This window comes from Triturus cristatus, chromosome 4_1 (genome assembly GCF_964204655.1).
Source record: "Triturus cristatus chromosome 4_1, aTriCri1.1, whole genome shotgun sequence".
NCBI classification, from domain to species: domain Eukaryota; kingdom Metazoa; phylum Chordata; class Amphibia; order Caudata; family Salamandridae; genus Triturus; species Triturus cristatus.
The window spans coordinates 1,100,189,464-1,100,213,140 of NC_140585.1; the positions used below are offsets into that span (position 1 = coordinate 1,100,189,464).

The following is a 23,677-nucleotide window of genomic DNA, read 5'->3' on the forward strand; positions in this document are numbered from 1 at the left end:
CCGCCCAAGTCAAAGCAGTCACAGCCTTCTGCTTCCTCACCCTGAAGATTCGGAGGAGAATCTTCAAATGGCTCCCTACTAGCACACACAAAACAGTCACTCAGCCTCATGTGACAAGCAAGCTGGATTGCAGGAAAACCCTTTTCACTGGTATCAGTAAGCAACTGATCAGGAGACTCCAAATCATTCAGAATTCGGCAGCCAGCAGCACAGTCAACATTCCATGCCACACGCACATCACAACACAGCTCAGGGAGCTTCACTAGCATTCAAAACGCAAAAGAGCCCAGTTCAAACTCCTCAACACAATCCTTCCATGTCCTAAACAACACACACCCAGCTTACCTCTACCCCTGAATGTCAGTACACAAACCCACTAGGTACCTTCACTCTGTCGTACTCCTGCTTGCATCCACATTCCACGTATATGTAGAATGAGCTGGTGGTCGGGTCTTCTCCTACATCGCTCCAAAAACCTGAATTGACCTTCTGTTCCACATCAGAGCCACCTCTACTATTCTCATATTCCGGAAGAAACTGAAAACATGGCTCTTCAAGAAGGCTTCCACTCACCAGGTCTAGGCCAGGCCAGACTTGCATCTGCTTTCAGTGCCAGGATACCCTACTGTGTGACAGTACACTTTACAAATGCACATAACATAACTTGTATCGATATCCTCCATCTCACCAATGTTAAATTCTTCCTTTTACACCTGTACACTTGTTAAATGTAAATCCTTAACATAAAATTTCAGCACCTCAGTCTACATTGTTTTCATTTCATGCCCGTCATTTGGTTTTGAAGAACGTATATGCAAGAGTTTGGTCAATTTGAGTGTGCTAATGAGGGCCTGTGAGCATTGTCAATAATTAGTATACGGCTGCAAATTCTGCAGGAGCCATTATCAATGTACATGGCAGTGGTGTACCCAAATATATTTAAGTTCATAGCATCAACATTAGGACTATATGTACAAGCAGAGAATGATACAGACCGATAATGTGTTCTTCAAATCCTAAAGAAGATGCAATACCCAATGTAAAAGACCTCAATTTGTGAAATGCTTTAAAAAGGCCAGCATCAGGTTAGCAAACAAATGGATGGGATAGCAAATAAATTAGCTTTCTCTGTCAGCACTTGCCCCGTCATCCACCTCAAATCTCACATGATGTGTTCAAATGAAAAGAAAACACACTGATTTTAGTTAGACATTTTCACACAGTTTGCATACTCATCTAATTGCGGGAAGAATAATGAACGCAAAAGAAAAGGCCCCCTACAAATAAGATGAGGTTCCTTAAGGTAGGGAAAAATCAATAAATGTACAGTTTTAAGGCAACCATTCAATGAACAATAATTCAATACTGATGAGTAAACAATAAAGGTCAGAAAGAACCAAATAAGTAGAATACCAACAGTCATTTGAATTTGTGCCACTCAATTCTTAACTGAATCTATTTCATACATTATGTCAATTTACCATCGTTGAGCAAAATTTCATTATCCCAACAATGTTTTTAAATTTGCATTCAGTGTGCATGTGAGTGTGTATGATGGGCATGAAAGGGAATATATGATTATTATAGTGTTTTTAATTGTTTCAAACTTAATAAATGCTCATTTTTGTATTTTTGAGAATTAATTTGTTGTCTTTGGTTCTTTCGGACCTTTATTGTTTACTCTTCAGTATTAAATTATTGTTCATTGGGTGGAAAGAATAATGAACACATATCATGGCGGTCAATGCTTTCCCTCTTCCTCGAGCAAAGTCTGGAAAGTCTTTACGACAAATCAGGGGTGTGGAATTCCTATAGCCCGACACCCAGGACATATTGTTTGGCGTCAAGGGTATCAAGTTTTCATGTTTATTTGTCCTTGGGACAAGTAGGCCTAACCCCCTGCAACACAAATGCTTTGGCTATCAGATTACACTAACACATTATGGCTCAGGGAAGGGCATTGTCTGCAATTAAGCTAATATTTGTGTCCATATGTTAAAGCTGTTTGAACTTGGATTTATGGCTTTTATGGTTCATTAACACAAATCCTTTATAATTAGGATGATCGCTCTAAGAAAATGTAAGTTCAGACAACTACAGACAGTGGTTCCAGTATAAAAATATGTACAAAGTTCAATATGAGGCTTATGCTTCTAGGATGCTCTCTGATTAGATGCAGATGTCTGCAAAAGCTTGAAAGCAAGACTGATGAGTCTTTGCTTTCAAAATAAAATGTTCATAAAAAATTCAACTAGAAAAATAAAGTTTTGCTTAACTACTGTGAAATCTTAGTTGCCATTTCTTTGAAACATCATTTAGTAAAATGTGTTGATGCATGCTAGTTTTTCCCAAAAATATTCATAATGGAAAAACAGAGTAACCAGTTTCAACAAAATTATAGGAAGCATGATAATAAACGAGCATTGACAAAGCAAATAGGCATTACATTGGTGTTCAGCTTTGTGGTTTTATCAATGGGTGTCTTCTTTTGACATGGTTTGAGTAAAACTATTTCCGTGGGACTTGCCGGGCTCTCATCATTAGAGCAAACATTGGCAAGAGCAAAAAAATTTTTGGTCTAAAAAACAACAAACACACATTGCCACATTAGTTCTACACAGGGATCAAAACTTCATTGGGTGCCAATATGCTCCTTGTGAAAGAGCAGAATGCTGTCATTCACAGCGGAGTCACCCAGTAGATAGAGAGAGAGAGAGAATTTTAATGAAAACAAAAGGTCTTGGTTAATGCCAGACCTAAATAGGATCTTCTTTTTAAAGAAAGTCACAAAAGTACACTTCATGGTATGTCCTTGCATCAGTGCTTAATTTAAGTTGGTGGTTTCCAGTGCTCAGCACTGGAACTTAATCATCAACACTGGCGCTTTTCATAAGCACCAGGACATATTAATTTACGGTAGGCACGTGGAGATTAAGTGATTTGCCCAGGATCACAGGATGTTGAACCGATACAGAGACTCGACCCAGGTTCCCCAAATCCTAAGTCAGAAGCTCTGGCCATTACACCACATCCTCTCCCCACTTTCATGGTTAGTAGTTGGTTCTGTTTTGGGTGGCTGTCACAATTTCTGCCCTCCCCGAGAGGGGAACGAACGAACGGAGTACTGGTGGACTGTGCCCACCCACAATTGTCTCCTTCTCTCCCCGCAGCAGGATGAGTGGACGGCCAGTCCAAGCACCACGCATGTAGCGGACTCATACGTCGTGCAGCACTGTCCCATTAACTGGGATTACGTCTATGAGGACTCCGCCCCCTTGACGAACATCAACCTGCCCGGCCGAATAAGGGAGGAAAACCCCGGAAGAGGTGAAAGCGAGCAGCTGGAGGACGCTGACGGAGAGACGCGGGAGAAACCAACCGAAGGACGACCAGGCTGGGGAACGACTCAGGAGAAACAGGAGACAATCGACAAGCCAGGATTCCCCGGTTACACACTGCGCCCAGCCACGCTCCCGGAGGAGTGTGGCTCAGTCAGGTACAGGAACGAGTTGTGGGGTGGGTCGGGAGGAGGGAGAAATCCGACGCATAGGGTGTCTCTCTCTTTCTCTGCTACCTTCGGCTACCCGGTCTCTGAGCACCAGCACTATCCCTTACACGTACAGCAGAGAACAGGTGTTCCCTCAATCCCTTTACCCTTGTAGGAATCATCACTTGAACGAGGCAGTGACAGCCTTCTCTTTTCTTTTCCTGATTTACATTCTCCTGAGAGCCTAGTACCAGGGAGGAAGACCAGAGCCTGACGCCCAAAGACTGAAGGTCCCAAAGCACCCTGAAAGGAAAAGCAGATACGACGCATTATGCCCTCTCCAAGGCAAATACTGTGGCTACTCATAAGAGAGTGTACAGAAAAATAAAGCCCCGTTTAACCCTACACAGTCTTGACCTCGATCCTTCAGACCCGTTACAGTGGCACTAACAGGAGCAATGGGCTTGAGCAAGCTGCCTCCTGATGATCACCCAGCACTTTGTTATTTTACAAATTAACCACTGCCTTGCATTAGTGCCGATTTACAACTTTAATGAATTCACAAGAATTTACAGAAGTAGGTCAGGAAATCATACTTCTGTAAAATATCTCCGAACTGCATTTTAGCACAAGCAAATATGCATGCCTAGATTTGCTCATTTGAAAATCTGTTGAGCAGTAACAAGATCACTTTCCCACTACCCACTTTTTTTCCCCATCCCTAGTAGAAGTTCCACTTCTTCCCTTGTCAAGAGGACATTTCCAACCTTTTTCTGTATGGGAAAATATTAGAGACAAGCTGATGCAAACCCATAAAACATGCTAGCAGTTTGCTCAGACTCAGAAGGACATACCAACCTAGGGAAACTGTTGCTAACCGCTACCTCAAGCAGTTTGTAGAACTGTGGAAAGGTGGCAAAATAATGGAATTGCTAGTATTCAAACCCTACTAGGGTATGAGCTCTGGCATAATCAGAGAAGCCATTATCAGAGCTATTACATAATGAGGTTGCTGCCATAATTTGACGTCGCACTGCGTGGCCCCAAAGATGTAAGAGGATTTTGTTACAGGACAAGTAGATTTATAAAGCAACCTGTCCCATGGACAAGTAGATATTTTATTAAATTCAACACCCCTGATGAAATATCAAGAAATAACAAGAACATAAAATAATTAAACTTCAACACTGTGTTATAAATAAACTTGCAGTTAATCATAATAACACTCTTCTGAAGTTAACACTTTTTCAACTTACAGAAAAATATAAGCAAAGAATGAATCCTGACAGAAGGAGTTGATGAACAATGACATCCGAAGACAGATTTAGAGTTAACAATAGCATCATTGCCAGTTACCAACACTAGAGTTAATGCACAGTGAACGTTTTTAAACTGTGTCAAAGATTACTGCAGGTGATGCTGCACGCTGAGTCTCGTTGTTGTAAGTTTTAAGAAACTCAATAAAATAAATTAACAAAAAAAAGAAGATTACTGCAGGTCCAACTACTCAACTGCAGAGAAAATCAAACAAATCTTTGAAGCAACAAGCTAGGAAACCTTTATTTACTCAGTAGTTATTACTATTAGGATGATTCAAATTATTCATGAAAGCCACCACATAATACACCCAAAACCACTGTTGGGGGTTAGCAGTCAGACTAAATGTGTACCGCATAATCTACATGCTAACCATTGGTATATTACTTGCATACAAGTTCTATTCATTTCTGGTGGGCAGTCAAAATATCGAAGTTACAATATCGACCTACAATTATATCGAGTTTACAATATCATAGGGACAGAATATCGATGTCAAGAATATTGTTGACCAGAATATCGACCTTAAGGCAAGTAATATAGTTTTTTTTATATCAAAGTTAGTAATATCGAAGTTAGTAATATCGTAAGCAAAACTTTTGTTGTTAATAATATCGATATTTATATTAGTGTTATGTATGTTTAACAATTTATTTTAATGTATTTTAATTATTTCTAAAAATATGTAATAAATGTTTAGAAATTAGTAATTTTTTTAAACTAAATTTTGCGTTTTAGTATCAGAGCGGGTTGTGGGATTATAGGGGAATAGGGTGGGAAGTAATTTAATTATAATAATTATTTTATTTTTTTATTGATTAATGTATCATATTATAAATAATTTAACATTTTATTTATTGCTATTGTTGATTAATTTATTGTTAATTAATTGCTAATTTTTATTGATTAATTGGTAATTAAATTAATTATGTTAATTTTTCTGTGTAGCAGTTTGTGGGTTTATAGGGGAATAGGGTGGAAAGTAATTGAATAATTATAAATGAATATTTGTTAATTTATTGTTATTGATAAATAATGTATTGCTATTTATTAATTGGTAGTTCATTTTTATTAATTGAATAATGTATAATTATATTATAATTAATTTATTATTTTTATTTGTTTTAATTGGCAATTAATTTATTATTAATTGGCAATTATTTTTTATTAATGGATTAATGGCAAATAAAATTAATTATGTTCTTTTTTTATGTGTAGTGGGTTGTGTGTTTATAGGGGAATAGGGTGGGAAGTAATTAATTGAATTGTATTGGTATTCATTATTAATTTCTTAGTTAATTTCAATATGTTATTTATTCTACAAAGAGTATTTAATTAATAAGTATGTTAATTTAGCCCCTACGCTATCCAACACTTTCCCTACTGTTGCACTCTCTGGAGTTAGAATAGTAATTTTAGCCCTACGCTATCCAACACTTTCCCTACTGTTGCACTCTCTGGAGTCGGAATAGTAACTTTAACCCCTACGCTATCCAACACTTTCCCTACTGTTGCACTCTCTGGAGTGGGAATAGTAATTTTAACCCCTACGTAATACAACACTTTCACTACTGTTGCACTCACTAGGGTGGGACTATTAATTTTTACCCTTACACTATCCAACACTTTCCCTACTGTTGCACTCGCTGGAGTGGGAATAGTAAGTTTTACCCCTACGCTAGCCAACACTTTCCCTAATGTTGCACTCATTGGAGTGGGAATAGTAATTTGTATCCCTACGCTAACATTTTCCCTAGTGTTGCACTTTTTTGAGTTGGAATTGTAATTTTATTACCTCCGCTATCTAATATTTTTTATATTATTTTTATTAATGTAGTATATAATTAATATTAAAAAGTAAAAAAAAAAATTTTTTATAATGTTATATTTATTTAATTTGTATTTATATTATTGTTTAATGTGTATAGATGTATTTATAATATATATATTAAAAAAATATATAAGTTATTAAAATAATTAAAAATTATTAGTAAGTATATATTATATGTATATGCTTAATTTATTTTTACATTATATATATATATAATTTATTTAAAAAATATGTAACTACATTTCTTTTAATTATATGTATTTACTTTATTTTACTATTTTTTAAAACTTAAACAACATTTTTCACAACGATATTTTTGACATCGATTTTTTTGTGATATTTTTGTACTTACCGTAATGCAGATAGGATGTCGATATTCTGGATCTCGATATTTCTCCTCCGATTTTTGGACGTCGATCTTCATTTAGTCGATACTGTGTCAGTGATTCTTCATTTCTAACTTCATTAAATTTACTTTTATGCTCAACAACATTGTTTTTACTTGCTTCACCCGGAATTCTCAAGACAAATTCATAATAAATTATCAAACCCAAATTTATTGTTAGAAAGTTCTAAAAGTGTTTCATAAGACTGACTGACCCTTTGATTCTCATGAAGCAACAATAAAATACAACGGATCTCTCCCACTGGGCACCTTCCAAATTCCAACATTCATTCTAAAACTTTATTAACATTTTTTTATCTTTAAAGATTACAACATGACGTCTTTGTAAGAAATCTCACATACCTTTGCTTCTTCCATTTGCATGATATTGGCTTGACACTCTGAAATGCTGTCGTTAATATAATCAATATTTGCAGTTAGGGATTCCACCTCCTCTGTGATATTAACATGTTTATCCATTTCCCCATTCTCCTTGATTGATTTTTCCTTTTTCTTTGAAAGCTTCTCTCTTCTTTTGGTTAACTCTTCACGTTGCTGCGATTAGAAAAGTAACATTTTATCAACAGCACAAGTGGTTATTACAAAAACCAACATTAATTTGTACACCTTCCTCCCATATTAATAACTAACTTTCCAACTTGTCTCTTAAGATACTGTATTGGTCCAAATGAAAAACAGTGATATGGAAGAAAATAACGACACCTAGATTGGATACTATCTTCTACATGTTTGCTCCAAATTTTTTTAAATATCCATCCATAGTGACCAGTTTAGGGCTTTGCAAAAACCTAAGCACCAGCAATGTCTCAAGCATACGTGTCATCAACCAATAGGAAGGCAGAGGTTGAAGTCACACAAAAGTCTGAAGATAGCCCAGCTTCTTAACAATTCCACTCTCTATTATGAAAAGGGAGATGAAGAACAACCTAAAAATGTGGCAAAGATCACCAAAAATACTGTTAGGTGGCAGGGCTACCAAATTATAATCTTCAAAAAGTTTCCTTATGCAAAACCTTCACATCTCGATGTACCACAGATTTGGACAGATGATTAATCAAATTCCTGATAAAAAAAATCTGCTGAAAAATTGTGGGAATGTTTTTCTTTACAGATAAATACAATTATTAGTCTAGAAATGTAGCTCAATTTACTGTTTCTTGCCTTAGCATCCCCCGTTTGAGATCAGACAGTGGAAAAAATGTTTATCTTATTTAAACACATCACATTGTTTTAACTGATATATAACATCAGAAAACAGAAATAAATGACAAATTAATAAAATGAAGGTTAAATATCACAACCGGCCCCTTGATCTGAAAATATACTGTACGTGAATTCTCAGTGCATTCATAGAAAATCATGATGTTACATAAACCCTCCAGTGCATATTACAATCATTTTAACATTACAATGACATCACCTCAGACTGACACACACAAAATGTGAAGAGTGTACTGGAAGACAATCAGATTACAATAGGATACAGAGATGGATGTTTAAGAAAAAGAAGGATTACAATTCTGCCCAACTGGAGCTTAATCCTACATAGGGAATGTTCTAGTGTCTGCAGCTTACAAAGATCCTGAACCCAGTTGTACAGAGAGGAGGTCTTGTAAATTCTCAGAGCCTCCAGATCAAGCAAGAAGGACAAATGTTGAGCGAGTTTAAGAAAATAACATCAGAATACAATAAAATAGCCTTTGGGTAAGTCAACAATTAAGATGAACTTCTGTAAAACCTCAAACCCTCATGACTGTAGTCTTGCTAAAAAAAAAAAAAAGACGGAAAATAAATCTCCCGTCTTGATGACCAGAACTTGTCTCAATAGTCACCAACAAATATGACAAAAATTGGTACTTATTGACCAGTAGTCTCTCGATCAAGTATTTCTCCAAACCTTTGATGAGTTTTTGACAGCAACTAACTTAAAGCGGATATTATATCAGTCTGAATTTACTGATGTAAGGAAACCATCAACATCTTTCTTTGAAAACCCCACAGGATTCTATGTATGCCATGACGGTTTGGTTTGTAAGTTTGGCCAAAATAGAATGCAAATGTATTAACGAAAATATCACGACACTAATCAAACAATGGATTACCTCCAAGGTGTATTTCATACTTTGTCCCTGCTCAAAGGTCTTCATATGAAAAGCTATAAGAGCTCTGAAAAGAAGAATCCAGAATACTTTCTCAAATTCTATGAACATAATTGACAATTCACCTTCTTGAAACTCTAACACATTGCGCAACATACCAGAGGTTTCAAGAGAGAACTACAATGTGGCAATGAGAAAGTAAATACATCCTACAAATGAACGGGAAACAGCCTTGACCACGCATGGTAAGTATATAAGATATTACACACATATATATATATATATACACACACACACACACACACACATATATATACATATATATATATATATATATATATATATATTCACTTAAAAAACCATAGGTTTCACACATGTTATAGTTAGCTGGACATTTCCCTCGTAAAAAACCAATGAAATTCCCCCGTTATAGTTAGTGCAGGCAACTATAACTCACGCGACCGCAATCCTCTGCTGATGACGTCAGATATTACATCACTGTATTTAGACACCTATTTACCCATGTCTTCTTCCATTAATCTTTAGCTATACATATATTACAAATATTTATTTTTCAGAAAGACACATATGTAATCAGTGATGTAATATCTGACGTCATCAGCAGAGGATTGAGTTATAGTTACCTGCACTAACTATAACAGGGGAATTTCAATGGTTTTTTACGAGGGAAATGTCCAGCTAACTATAACATGTGTGAAACCTATGGTTTTTTTAAGTGAATTTGCAAGGTTTTTTAAATGCTAATTCCTAACTATAACGTGTGTGAAACCTATGGTTTTTTAAGTGAATTTGTACGTTTTTTTAAATGCTAAGTTAAGTATTTATTAATATATATTTTTTTCAGGTTTTTCACCGTGCGCGCACGGTGCCCTTCGCGCACCGTGCGCGCGCTGTGGGCACTCGGTGCGCTTCGCACACCGAGCGCCCACGATGCGTTGTGCGTGCCGTGCGCGCACGGTGCGTGCACCCCGCACTTTTTCGTAAAAAAAACAAATGTTTTTTTCACCCTTGGGGGTCTTTCAGTGACCCCCTGACAAAGGCTAGGGGGTCAGGAACTGTCCACCCTGCCCCCTTTTCACGTTCTCCACCTTTGTTTTTCACTGCCTCAGACTGCGAGAGACAAAATGGCGGACGACACTTCCTAATTTCGACCGATTCGAATGTTTACTGACATCTGACAACCAATCAGAATTGCGCTCGCGCACGTCACCGTGCGCGCACGGTGCACGCTTATAGATATATATGTACTTTTAACTGAAATTTTCTCAGGAACTACTGAACAAATTGACACCAGATATTCAAAAGGCACATCCCTGACCTGAGGACTACCTCTCTGCCAAATTTCAAGTAATTCTGTTCAGCCGTTCGGGCTGTACCTTGGACTAAAGGTCCCTATGGAAAAATGCATGGGGAAAACGTGTTTTGGGACCCCCCTTTTTTCTCGGCCCCCGCTTGACTAATCACCCCGAGACTTTCAGGGTAGGAGCAGAGCGGAGCGCCCCACCTATTTTGAAAAATTCGCGAGGATTCGTCAACCGGCGCCAAAGTTATTCAAAATAGAATTTTCAGATTTCCTATGGAAACACGGTCCTAACTATAACTATCTACTGGCGACCGCCAGTAGATAATATATATATATATATATATATATATATATATATATATATATATATATATTACCTACTGGCGGTCGCCAGTAGGTAGTTATAGTTAGGACCACGTTTCCATAGGAAAACCTCAACATTCTATTTTGAATAACTTTGGCGCCGGTCGACGAATCCTCGCGAATTTCTCAAAATAGGTGGGGCGCTACGCTCCGCTCCTACCCTGAAAGTCTCGGGGGGATCCGTCAAGCGGGGGCTGAGATAAAAGGGGGGTCCCAAAACGCGTTTTTCCCATGCATTTTTCCATAGGACCTTTAGAACGAGCTACAGCCCGAACGGCTGAACAGAATTACTCAAAATTTGGCAGAGAGGTAGTCCCTAGGTCAAGGAAGTGCCTTTTGTAGGTTTGGTGTAAATCTGTTCAGTAGATTCTGAGAAAATAGCCTTTAAATCAATATATATATCTGAGCCCGCTTACGGTACGCTTACCGTACGCTTACGGTAAGCGTACGGTGGCGTGCGCGAGCGCGATTCTGATTGGCTCTTAGATCTTAGTAAACATTCGAATCGGCCGAAACCAGGAAGCGGCGGCCGCCATTTTGTCTCTCGCACTGAGTGTTGTTTATCAAACATGATGGCCAAAAACATGTTACGGGGCTGTTTTGACAACTCCCTCCCACATAGTCATGTTGAGGGAGTCCACAAACATCCCCCAAGAGCAAAAACGGTTTTATTTTTTTTTCGGCAATTTCGCGGGGTACGCTTACCGTACGCTTACCGTAAGCGTACGGTAAAAAAATAAAAATAAAAAAAACACTATCCACACTTACCCCACCCCCTGTGCTTTTGGTGGCCGAAGGCCACCAAATGTACAGGGCTTATTAATAGGTAAAAAAAACTAAATTTTGGCAACATGAAATTATAAAATTGAAATAAAAAAAACACTATCCACATTGACCCCACCCCCTGTGCTTTTGGTGGCCGAAGGCCACCAAATGTACAGGGCTTATTAAAGTTGATAAAAACCGTGCACGGAACGAACTGCGTTAAGTGGGCGCGCACGCCTCGAATGGCGTAAAGTAACTTAGCATTTAAAAAACCGTACAAATTCACTGAAAAAACCATAGGTTTCACACACGTCATAGTTAGGAATTAACATTTAAAAAACCTTGCAAATTCACTGAAAAAACCATAGGTTTCACACATGTTATAGTTAGCGGAAATTTTACTGATAAAAAACCAGTGAAATTCCCCCGTTATAGTTAGTGCAGGCAACTATAACTCACGCGACCGCAATCTTCTGCTGATGACATATGTGTCTTTATGAAAAAAAAATATTTGTAATATATGTATAGCTAAAAATGTATGGAAGAAGACATGGGCATATAAGTGTCTAAATACAGTATTAGCATCAGCAGAGGATTGCGGTCGCGTGAGTTATAGTTGCCTGCACTAACTATAACGGGGGAATTTCACTGGTTTTTTATCAGTAAAATTTCCGCTAACTATAACATGTGTGAAACCTATGGTTTTTTCAGTGAATTTGCAAGGTTTTTTAAATGCTAATTCCTAACTATAACGTGTGTGAAACCTATGGTTTTTTCAGTGTATATATATATATATATATATATATATATATATATATATATATAGAGACATGTTATAGTTAGGTGAATATTTCAGTGGCAAAGCAATGTTTTAAACAAAAAAAACACTGCCATTTACCAGTTACAGTTATCTCTTGTAACTATAACTGGTGCCCTAAAGTAACTTTAACTCGTGCCCACGCAACACACAGTCTTGTCAATAAAGATATAACTTCATATGTTGCAGGGATGTTATCAATGATGTCATAACACATTTTATGAGTGATGTAATATGGGATGCAGTAAGCAGTGCATGGCGAGGGTGCGAGTCAAAGTTACCTTAAGGCGCGAGTCATAGTTACTAGAGATAATTATAACTGGTGAATTTCAGCGGGATTTTGAGCTTAAAATATTTAAATTAATTGAAAAATGTATTTAGGTTACATTTAATTTAAAATACACCTACACCTACACCTACACCTACACCTACACACACACACACCTACACACACACACACCTACACACACACACACCTACACACACACACACCTACACACACACACCTACACACACACACCTACACACACACACACACACACACACACACACACACACACACACACACACACACACACACACACACACACACACACACACACACACACACACACACACACACACACACACACACACACACACACACACACACACACACACACACACACACACACACACACACACACACACACACACACACGAATGAATGTATGTATTTACTTTTGTCATGGGCTCAATCAAGATGCCGACATGCACTTCAGGCTGAAATTACCCTACAAGAGGGGCCCCAAAACTAAAATGGAGTTGAAAGCTAGGACCACACATATAAGTAGACAGACTACCATTCCAGCTTCTCCCTCCTCTTGCTACCGGACTCAATCATTCAAAGTAATGTTTCCAACGCAAAGATAAATCTGTAGTGATCAATACGCACAGCAAACTAATTTCTCTATAGTGATAATACAAACGTGAAGGAAGAGAAATCCCCGTTACTGGTTATTACCTATGTAACTGTAACACTCCAATAGCGCTATTCCATAGCCTCTACTGGACATCAGATCAACAAGAAAAAAGTAATGTTAGTCTTCACTAAATTTGATTTTTTTCGTTTTTACCCATAATTATGACAAGGCAAAGTCAATGCTTTCAATAGTATTGCATATGTAGTTGTCCTGTAATCAAGAACTATGCTTTCAATCTTCTTCTTTATTACGTGTACATACAGCATACCAGTACTTTGTGACTAACTCATATACAAGAATTGTCTTCTCTAAATTTGCCCTGCATCACTTGGTTATATACATTCGTATACCAGAATTCTGTGTCGTACCTGCATTCACTATGTTTATGTTTGTAAGCATTAAGGGACTATTGAAAGAAGCAAATGGACTTCAATTGCATTATTCTGCACAATGTTTCAAATGCACAAATAAAGTCAATATCATCATACAACAGTTAAACATGTAGAGTTTAACTCTGTACCTATACAACAGATAGCATGCCACCTCTCGTGTCCCTGAATGTGTTCTATGTAACACATAACCTCAACAGTTCCATCTTCGTCTACAAATCTTGTCTGTATAACTTATTTAGATTTATATATGAATATAACACTATGAGGTCTATCTAAAAAATGTCCACTTGCATTGATTTTATTATGATTCAATTTATGAGGCCAGTGACGTAGAAAATGCCAACTCATTATCAATGGACTATGAGGATCGCGTTTCAGAGGCAATCGGGACTAACACTTGTATTCAATATCACCGTCACGTTCTTTTTTACGATAACAAGCATCCAGCCTTTTAACTAAGCCACTTTATTTATGTACCTACTAACCATCAGGTTGGACCACCTTCAGACATGGCAATAATGCACTTTAATCTCTACGCTCTTTGGCGTAACCACATTCCCTATTACATTCACCTGCTTGAATATGGCCACTGCATTTTGGACCCTTGCAGAACCCTTTTGTCGTTTCTTCTGGTTTCACCACAACCAAATGCCTCAAATAATCTATGTGTGCGATATGCTCCAAGATCACTAAAGCACAAAACGTATTTGATCTCCCTGCTGTTTGACCGGAGAACCTTCCTAAGCACAGCAACAGCTAAGGTAGAGACACCTTATAAGTCTATGACCTTCTGTTAAAATCTCATGCCTCTCAAAATTATTACCATGTAACCTATTGTGCTTTCTCTGGCTGATCTCTTTCAGCTAAGACTATAACATATGTACAAAAAACACAAGGTTTGCTTTTTGCATGCCCGGGGGTATTCTCATTCTAAATGTATGTAAATTTCTACTATTTCTCATTCAACCTCATCTACTCCATTCAGACAGATGTCAACCAATCATTTCTCATGAGAATCACCATTTTCACTTACTTAAATCGAGCTCTGCATCCTATGGATCTGCCTCCCGCTTTCCTCTCACCCCAGTTTCTCCCCTACAACTCTTGCTCTCCTCACTCAGAGCTCTACTTTGCAATGGCGAACTGTCAAACAGCAACTCAACTCACTCTTATTTTCTTTAGACCTACGCCTACCACATATATATAAATGTATTTCCACTCGTAAACCTTCTGTGTTTGGATGAACGGACACAGACTCCGGTTATCTCGTGCTGGGAATTCTTTATTTTAAATGGTCGGTGTATGTATGTATGTGTATATATATATATATATATATATTATTTAATTGTTCATAACAACAATCAGAGATCATGGCACATGCTTTGTATAGATTACAGTGGACCTAACACTGTATCTATCTCCTGCAAGTGTGACATCACATGTTGAGTTTCCCACCACTCAGGCAACTCACACTGTGCTTTTCATTACTGTAAGAGTCTTACGTTTTTCACGTTTGCGGTGTACACGGATACCTCATCTGTTAAGATTGAAGACAACACTATGGAATGTATGAAGAAGATTAGCACATTTCTCACGTACGTTGTTCAAGATATTGTGCTCTTATAATTTACATCTATATCTTTATACTGAATTTTGTGATTGATAATATGGAACAAAAAATTATCTTCACAACTTTGAAAAGACCCCCAAGTCTGCGTGCCTCAAGGGGATAAAACACAAATTGACTTGTTTTCACAAGGAAATAAGAATGAAAGGATTCAACCAGCAAATCTACAGTGGAGTTGTTATTCACAACGGCTTAAACCTTTTAATGTTTTTTGAGTGTTCACCCTAATAAGGCATTATGTCACGATAACAATCACTCAGTACAAACAAACCCAATACTGTGTTTGCTGAAATGTACAACACTGCCAGTAGACATAGCTTTATTGAAATCTGTAAGGTCAAATATTTCACACAAAAACACGAAAAATAGAAGATTTTGTATTAAAGAAGGTCCTCAATTTCTAAATATTCATAAAATATTTTTTTTCGACAAAGACGTTTTTGCATCCCAGCACAATAAAATGTGCATCCTATGACAACTTACAGTTACAATTTAAGAAGAGTAAAGGCCTCGATACTTTAGTAAATCTAGGCACTAGACTCAAGAAATGTTCCCCTAAAACAAAAAAGTGTCTACACCATGCATACTTCCTTTATATGTTTCTTATTAAAGGTATACCTCACCGACATGGCCCAAAGAGGTAAGACGTAAACCAGTCTGTGCCTCCTTGTGTCCCCTTTCCTAAGGAAATGGGCCCGGCAGTTCCTGGTGTCTATGTTACACCAAGGGAAAATGATGCGAGAGCTATTGGCTTTGCCACTGTGCACCATGGCTAAAAGTTACCCAAAAGGCACTGTGACGCTGTCAGTGCTGGACGCACATTTGTTAATACGCAAGTGGGGGTGGGCAACATGGACAACAGGAGTGGGAGGGAGGGGGCAACAGGGACAACGGGAGGGAGGGAACTAGCAATACAGCCAAATGAAGAGTAAGGGGATTGGAGGGGCAACACAGACAACGGGAAGGTGGGAGGTAAGAAGCAGCTAGGGGAAAGGGCGTGTGGGAGGTAAGAGGCAACCAGGCGAAAGGGCGTGTGGGAGGTAAGAGGCAACCAGGCGAAAGGGCGTGTGGGAGGCAAGAGGCAACCAGGCGAAAGGGCGTGTGTGAGGCAAGAGGCAACCAGGGGAAAGGGCGTGTGGGAGGCAAGAGGCAACCAGGGGAAAGGGCGTGTGGGAGGCAAGAGGCAACCAGGGGAAAGGGCGTGTGGGAGGCAAGAGGCAACCAGGGGAAAGGGCGTGTGGGAGGCAAGAGGCAACCAGGGGAAAGGGCGGGTGGGAGGGAAGAGGCAACCAGGGGATAGGGCGGGTGGGAGGGAAGAGGCAACCAGGGGATAGGGCGGGTGGGAGGGAAGAGGCAACCAGGGGATAGGGCGGGTGGGAGGGAAGAGGCAACCAGGGGATAGGGCGGGTGGGAGGGAAGAGGCAACCAGGGGATAGGGCGGGTGGGAGGGAAGAGGCAACCAGGGGATAGGGCGGGTGGGAGGGAAGAGGCAACCAGGGGATAGGGCGGGTGGGAGGGAAGAGGCAACCAGGGGATAGGGCGGGCGGGAGGGAAGAGGCAACCAGGGGATAGGGCGGGCGGGAGGGAAGAGGCAACCAGGGGATAGGGCGGGCGGGAGGGAAGAGGCAACCAGGGGATAGGGCGGGCGGGAGGGAAGAGGCAACCAGGGGATAGGGCGGGCGGGAGGGAAGAGGCAACCAGGGGATAGGGCGGGCGGGAGGGAAGAGGCAACCAGGGGATAGGGCGGGCGGGAGGGAAGAGGCAACCAGGGGAAAGGGCGGGCGGGAGGGAAGAGGCAACCAGGGGAAAGGGCGGGCGGGAGGGAAGAGGCAACCAGGGGAAAGGGCGGGCGGGAGGGAAGAGGCAACCAGGGGAAAGGGCGGGCGGGAGGGAAGAGGTAACCAGGGGAAAGGGCGGGCGGGAGGGAAGAGGCAACCAGGGGAAAGGGCGGGCGGGAGGGAAGAGGCAACCAGGGGAAAGGGCGGGCGGGAGGGAAGAGGCAACCAGGGGAAAGGGCGGGCGGGAGGGAAGAGGCAACCAGGGGAAAGGGCGGGCGGGAGGGAAGAGGCAACCAGGGGAAAGGGCGGGCGGGAGGGAAGAGGCAACCAGGGGAAAGGGCGGGCGGGAGGGAAGAGGCAACCAGGGGAAAGGGCGGGCGGGAGGGAAGAGGCAACCAGGGGAAAGGGCGGGCGGGAGGGAAGAGGCAACCAGGGGAAAGGGCGGGCGGGAGGGAAGAGGCAACCAGGGGAAAGGGCGGGCGGGAGGGAAGTGGCAACCAGGGGAAAGGGCGGGCGGGAGGGAAGAGGCAACCAGGGGAAAGGGCGGGCGGGAGGGAAGAGGCAACCAGGGGAAAGGGCGGGCGGGAGGGAAGAGGCAACCAGGGGAAAGGGCGGGCGGGAGGGAAGAGGCAACCAGGGGAAAGGGCGGGCGGGAGGGAAGAGGCAACCAGGGGAAAGGGCGGGCGGGAGGGAAGAGGCAACCAGGGGAAAGGGCGGGCGGGAGTGTAGTGAATCAGCCACTTTTGTGGTCTGACACCCTATGATGACCCTCAACCACCACCATTCTGTACTGACTTAAGTGTGTTATGTTACCTTAGCCTTAATGTAGGATGGGTTTGCATATGTCTGCTTTTCTTCTGTCTTTTAGTGGAATAGTCTTTCCAAGAATAGAAGGTATGGGATGTTGAGGTGCAGTCTTGTGGGTGGTGGTGCACACATGTGCTCAATGTTGTATACTGAGGGATTAAGTGTATAATGTTATTTGGGTTTGGTGAATTATGACTTTGACCTATTGGCTTTGACGTAGTCTAATGTCATTCTGCCTTCTGACTTTACCTTGCTTCAAACTTTTCTGTGTGCACAGTGGTGCTTGTAAATTGTGTGGATGAGAATTATAGGTGCGGACTATTGCCTTTGACAGGCCCTCATGTCTGACTCTGCCTTGCTGCTGCGTGCACAGCCGTGCTTGCAAGTTGTTTGGGTTATTCACATTCAAGGTCTTGGTGTTTTCCTGAGCGATTGTTTTTGTTTAGTGTACTGTGGAAGGCCTTGTGAGAGCTTCGTCAAGACAGAGGCTGGAAGAAGTGCGAATGGAGGAAGAGACTTGAGAGCTCCTTACTGCCATGGAGATGCTTGCTTGGAACTTGGCCAGTTCTGGTAAAATTCCTCTGGCGGTGGGAGGAGGTCTTTCACGAATCTTCCAGTGTGTTTATAGCTGAGGGTTGCAGGCTGAGAAACTGGGAGTTTGGATTCCGAGCGAGGGCAGACGTGTCTATCTCGGATTGAACCCTGGCTTGCTGAGCTCTGATCCCCGGCTGTAATTCCCCCAGTCAGAAGTGGGCAGTGTATGCACCAGGTGATGTATTGAGTTGTGTGGTTCTTTGATCATTGGAGGTGTTTTCTTTGTGGTGTGGGAGGTGCACATCCAGAGTACTCCTCTGCTCTCTATATATGTATATCTTTCTGATCTCTTGCAGGACGTCCAGTGTACCTTATCTTATATCAGTTATTGCTTGTTTATTAATCAGTATTATAGTTTGCTCAGTTATTGATTCGTGCCTTTAGATTATAAGTTTGCTACATATATTTGAATATGTTCAATCATATTATTGATATGTTAGAGTCTGCTATGTTAGGTGCATTTGGCTTACTGTGTGATGCTATTTACTAATAAATACATCCCAGATATACCAATTCGTCTTTTCCTTGTAGCAGGAGGTGTGGACTCTTCTTGGCCAAGTATTCTGTTGTAGAAGGATGGGTGAATTCCCTTCTAGCAGGTAATTGTGTTATAGGAAGTTGGCGCTACTCCTCAAAAGTGATGTGCAAATTATTGTTTTCTTGCCTTGCCTTTGGGGGAGTGTTGAAAGTTTGCCCACCTTAGGAAGTGCAAAGGTGTAGTATATTTGCCTCCCAGGTGGGAGTGCAGGGATTGGGTGTGGCTTATTGGTGAGAAGCCACATTCAAAACAGGGAGGGAGGGAAGAGGCAACCAGGGGAAAGGGCGGGTGGGAGGGGGGGAAGAGGCAACCAGGGGAAAGGGCGGGTGGGGGGGGGGAAGAGGCAACCAGGGGAAAGGGCGGGTGGGGGGGGGGGGGGGAAGAGGCAACCAGGGGAAAGGGAGGGTGGGGGGGGGGGGGAAGAGGCAACCAGGGGAAAGGGCGGGTGGGGGGGAAGAAGCAACCAGGGGAAAGGGCGGGGGAAACAGAAGAGGCAACCAGGGGAAAGGGCGGGTGGGAGAGAAGAGGCAACCAGGGGAAAGGGCGGGTGGGAGGGAAGAGGCAACCAGGGGAAAGGGCGGAGGGGTGGGAGGGAAGAGGCAACCAGGGGAAAGGGCGGAGGGGTGGGAGGGAAGAGGCAACCAGGGGAAAGGGCGGAGGGGTGGGAGGGAAGAGGCAACCAGGGGAAAGGGCGGAGGGGTGGGAGGGAAGAGGCAACCAGGGGAAAGGGCGGAGGGGTGGGAGGGAAGAGGCAACCAGGGGAAAGGGCGGGTGGGAGGGAAGAGGCAACCAGGGGAAAGGGCGGGTGGGAGGGAAGAGGCAACCAGGGGAAAGGGCGGGTGGGAGGGAAGAGGCAACCAGGGGAAAGGGCGGGTGGGAGGGAAGAGGCAACCAGGGGAAAGGGCGGGTGGGAGGGAAGAGGCAACCAGGGGAAAGGGCGGGCGGGAGGCAAGAGGCAACCAGGGGAAAGGGCGGGCGGGAGGCAAGAGGCAACCAGGGGAAAGGGCGGGCGGGTGGAAGAGAAGAGGCAACCAGGGGAAAGGGCGGGCGGGAGGGAGGGAAGAGGCAACCAGGGGAAAGGGCGGGCGGGTGGGAGGGAAGAGGCAACCATGGGAAAGGGCGGGCGGGTGGGAGGGAAGAGGCAACCATGGGAAAGGGCGGGCGGGTGGGAGGGAAGAGGCAACCAGGGGAAAGGGCGGGCGGGTGGGAGAGAAGAGGCAACCAGGGGAAAGGGCGGGCGGGTGGGAGAGAAGAGGCAACCAGGGGAAAGGGCGGGCGGGTGGGAGAGAAGAGGCAACCAGGGGAAAGGGCGGGCGGGTGGGAGGGAAGAGGCAACCAGGGGAAAGGGCGGGCGGGTGGGAGGGAAGAGGCAACCAGGGGAAATGGCGGGCGGGTGGGAGGGAAGAGGCAACCAGGGGAAAGGGCGGGCGGGTGGGAGGGAAGAGGCAACCAGGGGAAAGGGCGGGCGGGTGGGAGGGAAGAGGAAACCAGGGGAAAGGGCGGGCGGGTGGGAGGGAAGAGGCAACCAGGGGAAAGGGCGGGCGGGTGGGAGGGAAGAGGCAACCAGGGGAAAGGGCGGGCGGGTGGGAGGGAAGAGGCAACCAGGGGAAAGGGCGGGCGGGTGGGAGGGAAGAGGCAACCAGGGGAAAGGGCGGGCGGGTGGGAGGGAAGAGGCAACCAGGGGAAAGGGCGGGCGGGTGGGAGGGAAGAGGCAACCAGGGGAAAGGGCGGGCGGGTGGGAGGGAAGAGGCAACCAGGGGAAAGGGCGGGCGGGTGGGAGGGAAGAGGCAACCAGGGGAAAGGGCGGGCGGGTGGGAGGGAAGAGGCAACCAGGGGAAAGGGCGGGCGGGTGGGAGGGAAGAGGCAACCAGGGGAAAGGGCGGGCGGGTGGGAGGGAAGAGGCAACCAGGGGAAAGGGCGGGCGGGTGGGAGGGAAGAGGCAACCTGGGGAAATAGGGAAGAGGCAACCAGGGAAAAGGGCGGGCGGGTGGGAGGGAAGAGGAACCTGGGGAAATAGGGAAGAGGCAACCAGGGAAAAGGGCGGGCGGGTGGGAGGGAAGAGGCAACCTGGGGAAATAGGGAAGAGGCAACCAGGGAAAAGGGCGGGCGGGTGGGAGGGAAGAGGCAACCTGGGGAAATAGGGAAGAGGCAACCTGGGGAAATAGGGAAGAGGCAACCTGGGGAAATAGGGAAGAGGCAACCTGGGGAAATAGGGAAGAGGCAACCTGGGGAAATAGGGAAGAGGCAACCAGGGGAAATAGGGAAGAGGCAACCAGGGGAAAGGGCGGGCGGGTGGGAGGGAAGAGGCAACCAGGGGAAAGGGCAGGCGGGTGGGAGGGAAGAGGCAACCAGGGGAAAGGGCAGGCGGGTGGGAGGGAAGAGGCAACCAGGGGAAAGGGCGAGCGGGTGGGAGGGAAGAGGCAACCAGGGGAAAGGGCGGGCGGGTGGGAGGGAAGAGGCAACCAAGGGAAAGGGCGGGCGGGAGGGAGGGAAGAGGCAACCAAGGGAAAGGGCGGGCGGGAGGGAGGGAAGAGGCAACCAGGGGAAAGGGCGGGCGGGAGGGAGGGAAGAGGCAACCAGGGGAAAGGGCGGGCGGGAGGGAAAAGGCAACCAGGGGAAAGGGCGGGCGGGAGGGAAAAGGCAACCAGGGGAAAGGGCGGGTGGGAGGGAAAAGGCAACCAGGGGAAAGGGCGGGTGGGAGGGAAAAGGCAACCAGGGGAAAGGGCGGGTGGGAGGGAAAAGGCAACCAGGGGAAAGGGCGGGTGGGAGGGAAAAGGCAACCAGGGGAAAGGGCGGGTGGGAGGGAAAAGGCAACCAGGGGAAAGGGCGGGTGGGAGGGAAAAGGCAACCAGGGGAAAGGGCGGGTGGGAGGGAAAAGGCAACCAGGGGAAAGGGCGGGTGGGAGGGAAAAGGCAACCAGGGGAAAGGGCGGGTGGGAGGGAAAAGGCAACCAGGGGAAAGGGCGGGTGGGAGGGAAAAGGCAACCAGGGGAAAGGGCGGGTGGGAGGGAAAAGGCAACCAGGGGAAAGGGCGGGTGGGAGGGAAAAGGCAACCAGGGGAAAGGGCGGGTGGGAGGGAAAAGGCAACCAGGGGAAAGGGCGGGTGGGAGGGAAAAGGCAACCAGGGGAAAGGGCGGGTGGGAGGGAAAAGGCAGCCAGGGGAAAGGGCGGGTGGGAGGGAAAAGGCAGCCAGGGGAAAGGGCGGGTGGGAGGGAAAAGGCAGCCAGGGGAAAGGGCGGGTGGGAGGGAAAAGGCAGCCAGGGGAAAGGGCGGGTGGGAGGGAAAAGGCAACCAGGGGAAAGGGCGGGTGGGAGGGAAAAGGCAACCAGGGGAAAGGGCGGGTGGGAGGGAAAAGGCAACCAGGGGAAAGGGCGGGTGGGAGGGAAAAGGCAACCAGGGGAAAGGGCGGGTGGGAGGGAAAAGGCAACCAGGGGAAAGGGCGGGTGGGAGGGAAAAGGCAACCAGGGGAAAGGGCGGGTGGGAGGGAAAAGGGCGGGTGGGAGGGAAAAGGCAACCAGGGGAAAGGGCGGGTGGGAGGGAAGAGGCAACCTGGGGAAATAGGGAAGAGGCAACCAGGGAAAAGGGCGGGAGGGAGGGAAGAGGCAACCAGGGGAAAGGGCGGGCGGGTGGGAGGGAGGGAAGAGGCAACCAGGGGAAAGGGCGGGCGGGTGGGAGGGAGGGAAGAGGCAACCAGGGGAAAGGGTGGGCGGGTGGGAGGGAGGGAAGAGGCAACCAGGGGAAAGGGCGGGCGGGTGGGAGGGAGGGAAGAGGCAACCAGGGGAAAGGGTGGGCGGGTGGGAGGGAAGAGGCAACCTGGGGAAATAGGGAAGAGGCAACCAGGGAAAAGGGCGGGCGGGTGGGAGGGAAGAGGCAACCTGGGGAAATAGGGAAGAGGCAACCAGGGAAAAGGGCGGGCGGGTGGGAGGGAAGAGGCAACCAGGGGAAAGGGCAGGCGGGTGGGAGGGAAGAGGCAACCAGGGGAAAGGGCAGGCGGGTGGGAGGGAAGAGGCAACCAGGGGAAAGGGCGAGCGGGTGGGAGGGAAGAGGCAACCAGGGGAAAGGGCGGGCGGGTGGGAGGGAAGAGGCAACCAGGGGAAAGGGCGGGCGGGTGGGAGGGAAGAGGCAACCAAGGGAAAGGGCGGGCGGGAGGGAGGGAAGAGGCAACCAAGGGAAAGGGCGGGCGGGAGGGAAGAGGCAACCAAGGGAAAGGGCGGGCGGGAGGGAGGGAAGAGGCAACCAGGGGAAAGGGCGGGAGGGAGGGAAGAGGCAACCAGGGGAAAGGGCGGGAGGGAGGGAAGAGGCAACCAGGGGAAAGGGCGGGCGGGAGGGAGGGAAGAGGCAACCAGGGGAAAGGGCGGGTGGGAGGGAGGGAAGAGGCAACCAGGGGAAAGGGCGGGTGGGAGGGAAGAGGCAACCAGGGGAAAGGGCGGGTGGGAGGGAAGAGGCAACCAGGGGAAAGGGCGGGTGGGAGGGAAGAGGCAACCAGGGGAAAGGGCGGGTGGGAGGGAAAAGGCAACCAGGGGAAAGGGCGGGTGGGAGGGAAAAGGCAACCAGGGGAAAGGGCGGGTGGG

The 23,677-nt window shown here is 45.5% G+C and overlaps 1 protein-coding gene across 8 annotated transcripts in view; it reads right to left on the minus strand.

Annotated features, from left to right (window-relative positions):
* The window catches only part of KIF21A (kinesin family member 21A), a 719,281-nt gene that overhangs the window by 232,858 nt on the left and 462,746 nt on the right, over positions 1–23,677 (minus strand). For all 8 annotated transcript variants that reach the window (XM_085654100.1, XM_085654097.1, XM_085654095.1 and 5 more), the window contains one exon: positions 7,384–7,575. In XM_085654100.1, the coding sequence (XP_085510226.1) occupies positions 7,384–7,575 (192 nt within the window). The remainder of the gene's footprint in view (positions 1–7,383; positions 7,576–23,677) is intronic.